Here is a 12,227-nt window from a genome sequence, read left to right as displayed (position 1 = left end):
GGGGGGGGGGGGGACCGAGGGGAAAGCGGGGTGGGAGGGGGGGCAGGATAAAACCGGGGCAGGGGAGGTACGGTATGTAGCCGAGAGGAACGCGGGGGGCGGGCGGACAGGACAAAACCGGGGGGCGGGGCCGAGGGAAAAATGGGGGGGCGGGCAGGTGAACGGGGACGGGATACAATCCGGGGGGCGGGGCTGCGGGAAAGCGAGGGGGGCAGGTGAGCAGGGCAGGCTAAAAACGGGGGGCTGCGGGGATGAAGAGAAGCGGGGGAGGGATGAAAACGGAGCGGGGGGAGAAACGGGGGGGAGGGGGAAACCGGGAGCGGAAGGAACGCGGCGGGTGACAACGGGGGGTGGGGGTGGGTGCAGGAGGTGTAAGCAGAAAAGGGGGTGCGGCGGGGAGCGAGGCTGAGGGAGTCCGAGGGAAGGGAGCGGAGGACTGTTGAGAGAACTGGGGGCGATGGGGCGGGGAGAAAGCCGGAGGGGCTCGGAACCAGGTGAAAAAGGGGGGAGCGAATAGGAAGGAGACTGTCCCTCGAGAACGAGGACCTGAAGACACCAGGGATCAAGGGAACGGGGCGGGGGACAAAAAGCGGGGGCCGAGGGGCGAATTGGGGGGAGGGGGTCTGGGAACTCCGGAGCCGGTGAGAGGCGGGAGGGAAGGAACGAGCCTGGGGAATAAAATGGGGGCGCTGAGGCCGGGAGCTCAGAGGTTAAATGGGAGCCTTGGTGGAGGAGCCCAGCTCCGGGGTTAGGAATGGTAAGCCGCCAGTTTTTAAAAGTGGGAACCGGAAAAAGACAAACCCGGCGGAAAATGGAGGGTGAAAACGAGCATGTCAAGGTTAAAATGGGCGATGGGAAAGGGGCAGCGGGCCAGACAGAAAAAGGGGGGAATCCAAAAAGAGTGGGGGTCCAAATCTGGACAAACTGGGTAAACATGGGTGTGACCTAGGAGGACGGAAGTTCACGGAAAGAGGTGTTGGGGACAACAGGGAGAGAAGCGACACAGGCAGGGGTACAGTGGGGACTCAGAAACCAGCTTGGATTAAACCCACACATATTCAAAGGGAGGGGCTGGGTGGAAAAGAACGTGGGACACTGTGGTTAAGGTAGGAAGCATGGGTTTGGTTAGAAAGGAAGTAAGTTAAGGTGGAACCGCTGTGATAAAGAGCTGGGGAGCAAGGCCGGAGCAAGGCCAGGGCAAGGAGGAGGGAGCCGGGAGCGAGCCTGGAGGGCAGTAAAGAAAGGGGTGGGAGGAAGAATGACCCAAGAGGGAGACTGACTTGAAGCTTCCTCTAAAAACTGCGGTCTAGGCTGGGCCTACGACAGGAAAGTGGGAGGTCCCGTGAGACATTATGGGGGTTACAATTAGCTGAGCCCAGTAAAGAACTCCCAAGGCCACCCACAACTACAGGACAGCTGATAGAATTCATCTTTTCAGCCAGCCCAGCAGCAGATCCAGGTTCTCCCTGAAGACCTGCTACCCTAACTCTTTAATGTTAGAAAGCGTGCAGTCTGACCAAAAAGAGGCATCCGAAGGGAGGGGGGACAAAATGGAAGAACAAGTTTCTCAAGGAGATCAGGAAAGGTGCAGGAGTCTCACGTGAGAGAGTATCTACAGAGAAAATGGCGATGAAAACGCTTTCGTTACCAACACAGGGAAAGCTAGTAAAAAAAACTGGGGGAGGCAAACCCATTTCTCCAAATCTTTCAGTTTACTAATCAAGTCTAAATCAAGATCATTAAAGCATTTATTTAAAAATAACTTTATTCCATAATCTTTTTAAAAAAAACTCATTATAACCTCAGAATAAATTTCTCTGACTCCCCTGCCCCCCCCCAGCACACCAAATATTAAAATGTCAATAATGCAGAGGGATCTGCTAATTTTTCTTCGCAGCAGTTCCTGGTCAGTCCCACGGTGAGAATTACCAGTTGGCACTTACTGCATCACAATAAATTTTACCTAGCAAGGATGATTTTCTGACTTTCGGTGCATCTTCCATCGTGGGTTGTCTGCAGTCTTAGGGCGTATATGTGCTTGTGAGAATTAGAACTAATATCAAAGCCACAGGATTGCCTGAGCCCTTCCCCAGTGTCCCCTTCTGAAATGTCCGTTGTGGTAGCCGTTAAGGATTTACTTCCTGGTTCTGATAAGTGGATCTTGGAGTTCAAAATACCTTCCGATACTATTGTGTAACAGCACAATGTAACAACCTGAACTTTGCCACAGAGTTTGTAACCCACTGTCTCATGCTTGTAGTTTTAGGGATGAGTCATCTTAAAATAAAAGCAAGCCCTAATTCTTTAACAATCCTTAAAACTCGAAGACTGCCAGTACCTGCGCTCTTAACTGACCCAGGGCTCAGATATGAGTGACCAAAGTCGTGGCTCAGGTAATCTAGGGTGTAAAGCGTTTGGCAACAAGACCTTGAAGCCCCCAATTGCTAGCAGAAAAGCCCTGCCCCAAAGATTTCCTATCATTAGATGTGTGTGCAAGAGAAGAAGTTCTGGAAAGCATCTCTCTAAGTGTTCTAGCAATTCTTTCCCTGCGTTCCAAGCTAGGTTTTTTTTTTTTTTTTTTTTAATATGGTTGCCTCTGCGGAGTGAACCCTCTCAAGTCTCAGGAATTTAATCGTGGAAGATTCTAAAGGGAGATGGACTCCGAGTTCAGTGACTTTAGAAGCAACTCAAGTCTTCTCTTCTGAAACATTGACTCGGGCTGTCCAGAGTGGCGACGTCCAGGAAGTCCTGGGCAGCAGCAAAAGCCCCAGCACATAAGAACTGCAGTTCGCTATACACCCCAGATTAGCTGGGGGTAGAACCAGCAACCAGCTCCTGCGATTCACAGGGCTCTGAGCTGGGGACGGGGTTCACTCCTAGTCATTTGCTCAGTTCAGTCTTTAAGTCCAAGAAAATAGACTCCTCCCCGGGACACCTGCAGGGGAAGGCTGCAGACAACCAGCTTCTCATCTTACTGGAGTCCCAGTGCCTGTTATTTGGAGAAAAGAAGCTCTCCCTTAAGCACTAGCTCTTGCCCAGCAAGTGGGATATGAACATTAAAGAGTGCAAACTCAAGTCAGATTTTCATGTTTAGCACAAGTCTTTTGCACCCTTACTAGGTCTCTGACATGTAAGAGATTTGGACGAAATCAGAGAACAATCTCTGGGCTTGTACAGGGATCTGGAAACAGCAGCTTAAACTCATCAGATGTTATTTCATTCAAAACTTTGCATTGTTGATCAATGCATCCTCATACTCTCCTTAAGAAGGAGGAAGGAAACAAGTTTTCCCGTCCCCATTTCCAAAATCGAGAAACGGAGGCCAGAGGAACTAGTCTGCCCAAGGAGTACTTATCACCAGGTACTCCACTGCAAAACATTTCTCCTGCCTTCTTTCAAAGCCACAGGAGAAGGGGGAGAATGGGAAAATCTGCAAGCTACTAGGGTATCACCTAAGAGGCTTTTGTATCAATATGAAGCTCTGCAAAATGAGAGGTTCTAATGAAAGGCACTTCCTCTTAGGGGCCCCTACCTCTTTTGAAAAGAATTACACCTCCAGGGAAGCAAATAGCGTCAGGAGAGCCCTGATAATGCTTCCTCTGAAACCATTTTACAAAGAACGAGAGGCCCAGGCAGCAGCCTGTAACTTACAGATGACACAGTTTCTTCCACTAGGGAGGGCAGAGGAGAGGAGAAAGAACATCTACTGAACGCCTGCTGGATAGCACTTTCCCATCCACAATACCTCATTTAGTCCCCACCATCCCCTGTAAGGCAGGTATGATTTCACCTATTTTACAGATGAGGAAACGGAGGCCCCGGCAGAGGGAAAGCAACGTGCCCAAGGCCAGGAAACCAGTAAGGAGCAGGGCCCACGTTCAAGCCTAGGTGTTTACAACTCCTAAACCTGAGCCAAACTGTCTCCCTTTGACTCCCCATCAATAGCGAACACCTCCTCACCTTTTCCAGGCAGTGATAAAGGAGGTGTGCCTATCACCCCACACTATTCCCCTGTGTGTATGGGGCAAGCTGATCACGGACCTTTAAGAGTGTACTGGGAGCACTGTGCATGGAGGCCAGGTGCTCCCCCCCACTCTTGTCCCCTCCAAATCAGCATCAGTCAACCTGGATCAAGCCACAGTCACAGTGAAGGGGGCACCTCAGATGCCAAATGCACCTTTCCCCGCCACGCACTGCCTGTTCCCAACGCGTTTTAACATCAATGAGAAAACTTATCAGCAAATCAAACCAATTTAGAAAAAAAAAAGGGGGGGGGAGGGAATCTGTGTGCGTGTTTTTCTTTTTTTGCTGAGTGTCCCAAACCATTTTCAGCCCTCAGGCATGGGTGCAAGTCAAGTCAAAGCAGGATGAAAAGCTCATCTTCAATGTAGCTTTCCAGGCTTTCAAGACGGGGTAACGGAGGATAGTTCTCTTTCTTCAAACTGGCCTGTCTTCTTCTTGAACGATGTCACTCTGCTCCTCACTGCTGTTGTCTGGACAGGAGGGAAAAGCAGATCTGAGTCTGAGTGAGCTCAACAAGAGGTCACTCCACCTCCACCATCCGTTTTCAATCACTGCACTTCCTAGTCCTTCACTGGTAAGCCTCAGAACGGGACTTCACGGGGGAGCAGGTGGGGCAGGGTGCGTGTTCCCCTTTTCTTCTGTTCTTTTCACTCCAGATCCTCTAGATGTGCTCGATACTACGGGACACTGCATCACCTGGCTCATGCCAGTCCCCTCACCTGGAATTCTCTCTCCTTTCTGCTTATTCAAACTCAACTGTCTTGCCTCATATCCTTGTTCTGCCATTAAGCGTCTCCCAAACAATGCACCCCTCAAGGCACTCATCTCTCTCTGAGGTCCTGTGAGTTCTTTTTTAAAGACTTTATTTACTCATTTGAGACAGAGAGATACAGAGAGAGAGCGAGCATGAAGCAGGGAAGAGGCAGAGGGAGAGGGAGAAGCAGGCTCCCCGCCGAGCCAGGAGCCAGACGCGGGGCTCGATCCCAGGACCCTGGGATCATGACCTGAGCCGAAGGCAGACGCTTAACGACTGAGCCACCCAGGCGCCCCTGAGGGCCTGTGATTTTTAAGCCTATCATTCCTCTGGCAATAATCAAATTCCTCCTTGCAACAGCTCTTCTACTGCTCTCTCAAAGTGATGGTTCAATCTTGCTTCCGTCTTAAGTTTCCCCAAGTTTTCCTTGGTACACTCTGACTGGGCTTGGAAAGCTCCCTGCCTACAGTTATGATCGGTCTTTTTTTTTTTTTTTTTTTTTTATTACCCCAACAAGGCCAATATCGTGCCTTTCCCAGAGCAGGTCCTTGAAAAATGTCTGTCAGTTTAATTGTGGTGTTGGGAGTTGATAGGATCCTAGATGAAGCTTTAACTACCTTCCCCACCCTTTAAAACTAGACTCACCTCTCAGAGATTCTTACTGGGAATCCCAGTGCAGCCTAGCAGAGTGCTTTGAAGAAGAAGGAGCTCACCTTGCAGAGCCTGGAGCCCATTGCCCAGCCAGTCGACATTCCCATTCACCAGGGCAGTCACTCTGTGAACGTGGCCATGCTTACGGATTTCTTCTGGCGACGCCTCCCTCTCATTTGCTTCTTCCTCTTCTTCCTCCTCTTCAGCAGCATCTTCCTCCTCTACCTCCTCCTCTTCTTCTGAATCCACCAAAACCATGACATCCCCCATGTCTTGTCCCCTAATTTCCAAAGGGGAAGAAATAATCAAGAAGATGCCCCCCCCTTTTTTTCTCTAACATCAGCCCTCGCTGAATAGAAAACACTGGATTGATGGCAACCTCTTTTGTAACATGGAAAATTCTTTGTGCGTTCCCCTCGGTTAAGAGAGGACGGTGTGATTGTAATCTCTCAAAGAGATGCTGCCACAGATTCCTACAGACAATCAGGTATTTTCCTGAGTGGGTTTTATTACTCCCCTCTGCTCCTTGGGCAAGTGACTCTTTGTCCCAGAAACCTACCATTTTAGTTCCCCTCACAGCACCTACACGAATGCTACATTCCTTTCCTGAAACGCCCTTTATTCCTGCTCTACTTACTGAAACTTTGCCTTCTACTCATTATTCAAGGCCCAGGTAAAGTCCTCTCCCTCCCCACAAGCCCTGAACCATGATTGCACTTGGAGTCCATGCCCAGCGGTTTAGCATTTAATTCTCCAGTTCACTGCTGGTTCTGCCTACACAGCCAGAGTGTGCATTTCTTACGCATGCCATGGGCCAGTGACAGTGCTAAGAGCATTACATTTTCATATAATCTTCACAGTCTCCTTCTGGAAAACCAGTGAGGAGACAGAGGCTCAAAGGGAATCAGGGATTTTCCAAGAGCACAGGGTTTGGGAATGGCAGAGGTGCAAATGTGAGCCCAGGTCCACTAGTTCCAAAGTGTTTTCCCACTATGCCTTGCCGCCTCCTCCTGTGAGAAATAGGCCTGGGGAATGGAAGGCTCACTGGGGAGATGTCCCTCAAATACAGGGCAGTAAATGTAACATTTTCCTGTGAAAGATCATCCCAGAACAGGAATATCTCTTCATAAACTGGTTAAAAGGAACAAAGAGAAGGCTTCTTTGCTCCAACCCAGAATCTCTTTAGGAAATGATTACACAAGTTCCATTTAGTTACCCTGTCCCTACTGAGGTTTCTTTCTTTTTTTTTTTTTTTTAAGATTTTATTTATTTATTTTAGAGATAGTGCGTAAGCACAGGGAGGAGCTGAGGGGGATAAGCAGACTCCCCACTGAGCACAGAGCCTGACTTAGGGCTCAATCCATGACCCTGAGATCATGACCTGAGCCAAAATCAAGAGTCAGACGCTTAACCGACTGGGCCACCCAAGCGCCCCCTGAGATTTCCTTTTGGGAGGGCATGCTCAGACTAGTCTTCCAAAACATGCTGTGAAACTGTGACTTATTCTTCCTTTCAGCTCTTTTTAGGATATTAAATAAAATAAATGCACACATGCCTGGGCTCACAGCCCACACACCATCTTTATGCTTCAGTGAGAGCCCAGCTTGAGGTCTGGGGTCTGGCACTACACCCTGAGGTCTGGCATCACAAAAAGACCACAGACTTTTTGGAATTAGTCAGACCTGGATAGGAACGCAGGCACTGCTATTCATTTCCTGGGTGAGCTTGCAGAAATTACTTTAACTCCCTGAGCGTCCATCTCCTTATCTGGAAAATGGAGGTGCCACCACCTTCCTGAAGAGTTTTATGAAAGAGTTTCCAATAAGGCCTAACGAAGCCCCTCCACCCAGTCTTCGGCACATGGTGGGTCCTCCACAGTGGCTGCTAGTATTGCTCTTCCAGAGAAAACAAAAACAGCAGGGAAGACAGACCACGGAAATGGGTTTTTGACTCAATTCTAGGAACACTCACCTGAAAGTGTTTCCTACTGAAGGGAGAAAGGAAAGAAAATTAATATCCAGTAACATGCACTTCAGGAAAGTTTTTAATCTAACGTTTGCAAAAGAAACGGAGAAATGAGAAAACTGACCCAACATGACAGGTGACAGGGTGTTCAGGGGTGGTACTTAAGTGACTCATTATTGTACACCTGGCCCCAGTCAAGAAGCCTATAGAATGGGACCTCGGGTAGGAGCACAACTGGGGCCTCCTTCCCCCACCCACACCCTTTCAAGAAGCCTCAAAGGTAAACGAAGGGACCCAAGAAATCCTTACCTTTCCAGCAGAACACGGGGTTGTAATATAACATAAGCCCTGAGATGACAGCCAGTCCAAGCAGCAGGAGGCTCACAATGGTGCCCACAAGTCCCCCAATATTTAAAGGTTCTGCAAAGACAAATCACACTATTTATTTTAAAGATTTTATTGATTTATTTGACAGAGACAGACACAGCTAGAGAGGGAACACAAGCAGGGGAGTGGGAGAGGGAGAAGCAGGCTTCCTGCGGAGCACGGAGCCCGATGCGGGGCTCGATCCCAGGACACTGGGATCATGACCTGAGCCGAAGGCAGACGCTTAACGACTGAGCCACCCAGGCGCCCCGACAAATCACACTATTGATTCTTCCATCTGATACACATGCTGGTCAAAGAGCAACAGCTCCCTTCCTCTGCCTGGGTCTCAGTTTTGTTTTGGTTCCATGATCTCCGGCAAGGCATATGACCTCTCCATAAAGACGATAAATATCTCATTTCCCAACCTCAGGCAGTTTGTGGGAAGCATGTGATGCAAAGGAAGACTGGAAGGTTAAAATCTCCAGACATCAAGACTGTTTATAAAGCCACGGAAATGAAGAGGGTGAGCTATTGGTGCCATGATAAACAGTAGTGATGAACGGAAAAGAAGAGAGAACCCAAGAACAGACTACACATAAAAGAAAATTCGGTAGATGACAGATTAGTGAGTAAAAGAGGAATTATTCAAGAATGGTGCTGGAATCGATGGCTATCCAAATTTGGGCGGGGGAGAAACTAGATCCCCACACCTCACACCATTCACAAAAATCAATTCTAGATAGATTAAAGATTTAACTGTAAAAGGCAAAATGTTAAAACTTTTTAGAAGAAAGTATAGGATAGTATCTTTGTGGCCATGGGGGAGATGAGATTTCTTGAGATGTAAAAATTGCTAATGATATAAGATCCATAAAATTAACTACACGAAAGTAAGAATGTCTGCTAAACAAAGGATACCAAAAAGAAAGCAAAAAAAGACAAACAAGCTAAAAGGAGATATTTGTAACATGTAAAACTAACAAGGAATTAGTATGCAGAAGTTCTAAAGAACTCCTACATACCGATAAGAAAGGGGAAAATGTCAAAAGACACAAGTGAGTATTTCACAGAAGAAACACAAATAGCAAACATATGAAATAATGCTCAATCTTCTTAGTAACCACAGAAGGGCCAATTAGAACAACAGTAAGATTCCATTTTACATGTACTTCATGGGCAAAAATCACAAAACCTGAAGGCAAAAATGCGGAACAACTCAACACTCTTAAAATACTGCTGTTGTGAATAGAAATTGGTACGACCACTTTGGAAAATAATTTGCTATTATCCCAGAAAGATACAAATATGCATAACCCTTCCTTTCTATTCCTTCTACATATATCCTAAGGAAATATTTGCCTAGGGACCTGCTATAAATGTGTACACAAGGAGCTGGATAAAAGATTTTCATGGCAACACTTTTGCTCATCACAACAACATCAAAATCAGAAACAATACCAAAGTCTATCAGCAGGAAAATTAGTAACTTAGTTGTGGAACCATGACACAGTAGAAAATCCTACAGCAGTGAAGAGGTACAAAGTATAATTACACACATAATTACACACATTGACATGAATAAACCCTAGGAACAAAATGTGGACTGGAAACAGCAAGGATTTCACTATGTAGTAAAATTTTTCTTGAATAAAAAAATTCAGGATAGTTGCTTACCTTTTTCAGGAGGCCCAGGATGAGACTGGAAAGGGGTCTAGAGGTAGGGTTGGCCGAAAAAAATACAACATGCCCATTTGATTTGGATTTCAGATAAACAATGAATCCTGTTTTAGAATAAGTATGTCCCATGGAAAACGTGGGATACACTTACACTAAAAAATGCTTTGTTTTTCTAAAATGCAAATTCAAGTGGGCATCCTGGGTTTTTTTTTTTTTTTTTTTTTTTTAGCTTTCTTGTCATTTCTTAAACCTGGCCACACTACCTACAAATAACTTCAGCATTGTAGGTACCGCTCTGTATCCTAAGTGGGATGGTAGTTTCTCAGGTGTGCATTTTGCTATTATGTTTCGCGACTTACATTTTTTATGTTTTTTATGTATTTTATATTTATAATATATATACTCTTTTGGAGGTAACAAGTTATTATTTAAGTTTTATTTTATTATTTTTTTAGTAATCTCTACACCCAGTGTGGGGTTCCAACACAGGACCCTGGGATCCAGAGTCGCATGCTCTTCCGATGGAGCCAGCTAGGCGTCCCAACATAAATTCTTTTCTTTTTTTTTTTTATCCCTATGCAATGTTAAGAGATTTACAACTGGATAATAGTCTTTCCACCTTGTCAAGTCACAGTCAAGCAGATACACCTTCTCCCCGATGGCAGTGACCTGCGTACAGGGAAGAACCAAACTGTCTCCATGCTGGTGCCTGGTCCTCTGAAGCTCTCAACCATCCTCCTTTGGGGCCCCTGCCCTCACTCACCTTTCACGGTCAGCCAGATGTCCACCTGCCGCACCCCCACAGGGTTCTCAGCCTGACAGACGTAGTAGCCCTCATCCAGGGCCTGGGAGCAGTTGCAGATGGTGAGATTGGAGATCTGGCCATTCTGCGTGATGAGATAGTGGCCATTGGGCTGGAGGACCACCTCAGGCTGGGTGAGGTTCCTCAGCCACAGGATCTTGGCAGGGGGGTAGGCTCCAGTCACTTGGCAGGTGAGCGTCACATTGCCCCCCACGAAGCAAGTCCTCATGGGCTCAGAGAGAAGGGAGGGGCTCCCTGGTGATCAGAAGGTAAAGAAAGACAAATGTTCAGGGAGACTCAAGCCGTGGCCTGAGATTTTCAAGAATATTACTACCTTCCTGATGAAGCAACTCCAGGGATTTCTGTCCTGCACTTGGTCTCATGTAATAATAAAAGCCAACCATTTATTGAGCACCTACTATGGGCTAGGCACTGTTAAACTTATTACCCCATTTTGCAGATGAGGCAACTGAGACCCAGAGAAAGTTAAGTTACTTGCTCAAAGTCACACAACCAAATAAGTGGTGCCCCTAGGATTTTGGGTGACCAACTGTCCTAGTTTGCTGAAGCCTGAGGGGGTTCCTGGGACACGGAGCTTTCAGTGAGAAAACTGAGAAAGTCTTGGGCCAACCAGGATGAATTGGTTACTTATTTTTTTTTAAGATTTTATTTATTTATTTGAGAGAGAGAGGGAGGGAGAGAGAGAGTGCGCACGGGGAAAGGGGCAGAGGAAGGAAAGAGAGAACCCCAAGCCGACTCCCGACTGAGCACGGAGCCGGATGCAGGGCTCGAGCTCACAACCCTGAGATCATGACCTGAGCCAAAATCAAGAGTCAGACACATGGGGCGCCTGGGTGGCTCAGTCGTTAAGCGTCTGCCTTCGGCTCAGGTCATGATCCCAGGGTCCTGGGATCGAGCCCCGAGTCGGGCTCCCTGCTCCACAGGAAGCCTGCTTCTCCCCCTCCCACTCCCCCTTGCTTGTGTTCCGCCTCTTGCTGTGTCTCTCTGTCAAATAAAAAATAAAATCTTTATTAAAAAAAAAAAAAGAGTCAGACATGCAACTGACACTGAGCCACCCAGGAGCCCCGAGTTGGTTACTCTTCTAAGCCCAAGTTGCCAGGCTTTTGTAGCCCACATTCCTCATCTACGCTCTAGGCTTGCATGCATCATAGCCATGTTGCTCATGGAAAGAATGGGCGCACAGCCTGCCAGGAGTGCTCGAGGGGACAATGAGGCAGCTATATTCATTTCCTACTGATGCTGTAACAAACTGCTACATACCGATTTAAAACAACACAGACTTATTCTTTTCTAGTTCTAGAGGTCAGAAGTTGGAAATGATCCTATGGGCCTGGAATCAAGGTGTTGGCAGAGCTTGTTCCTTCTTGGAAGCTCCGGCGGGGGGGAGGAGGAGGGTCCATTTCCTCGCTCTCCAGCTTTCTGAAGCCACCTGCATTCCCTGGCTCCTGGCCCCTCTTTGCCTCACTCCAACCTCTGACATCTGTCATCATGTCTCCCGCTACTGAGTCCCACCCTTCTGCCTCCCTTTTAGAAGGACCCATGTAATGACATGGGGCTCACCCCGATAATCCAGGATAATCTCCCCATCTCGAGCTCTTAATCCCAGCTGCAAAGTCTCTCTTGCCATGTAGGGTAAAGTCACAGGGATTAGGACATGGACATCTTCGTAGGGGGAGCATTAGTCTATCACAGGTCTGTCCTAGACAGCTCCCAATGCAGCGTCCCTGTGGCCTTGGGGTCTGATCTGAGTTGGACACAGGGAACTGTAAGGTCTCCCCTAGCGATCCGTGATGTGAGCACTCAGCTCCTAGGGTGATCGTGAGAACAAGCAAGAGACCGTGTGGAAAACACTGAGCACAGCGCCTTGCACAAGCTCTGCGCTCAGTAAATGTTAATGTCACTATTACTGATATTGCCTATTTCATGGTTCTCGGACTTCTCTCTCCGAGTAAATTTTAAGTCCTT

The 12,227-nt window shown here is 47.6% G+C and overlaps 1 protein-coding gene across 3 annotated transcripts in view; it reads right to left on the bottom strand.

The window, feature by feature from the left end:
• Window positions 1-2,562: 2,562 nt before the first annotated feature.
• VSIG10 (V-set and immunoglobulin domain containing 10) overlaps window positions 2,563-12,227 on the bottom strand; it is a 30,441-nt gene continuing 20,776 nt past the window's right edge. Inside the window, exons 5-9 of one of the 3 annotated variants that reach the window (XM_025889388.2) lie at window positions 10,203-10,496; window positions 7,703-7,813; window positions 7,400-7,415; window positions 5,491-5,708; window positions 2,563-4,493 (exon numbers count right to left, since the gene is read on the bottom strand). In XM_025889388.2, coding sequence (XP_025745173.1) covers window positions 4,438-4,493; window positions 5,491-5,708; window positions 7,400-7,415; window positions 7,703-7,813; window positions 10,203-10,496 — 695 coding nt within the window. In that variant the 3' untranslated portion in view covers window positions 2,563-4,437. Of the gene's footprint in view, window positions 4,494-5,490; window positions 7,324-7,399; window positions 7,416-7,702; window positions 7,814-10,202; window positions 10,497-12,227 lie in introns of those variants that run through there. The other 2 variants (XM_073881043.1, XM_073881042.1) reach the window with 2 other exon arrangements.

Source organism: Callorhinus ursinus, unplaced genomic scaffold, assembly GCF_003265705.2.
Source record: "Callorhinus ursinus isolate GAN/ISIS: 27379988/994484 unplaced genomic scaffold, GSC_fseal_2.0 scaffold41, whole genome shotgun sequence".
NCBI lineage: Eukaryota > Metazoa > Chordata > Mammalia > Carnivora > Otariidae > Callorhinus > Callorhinus ursinus.
The sequence above is the reverse complement of the archived record's forward strand: the minus strand, read 5'-3'. Positions and strand labels throughout refer to the sequence as shown.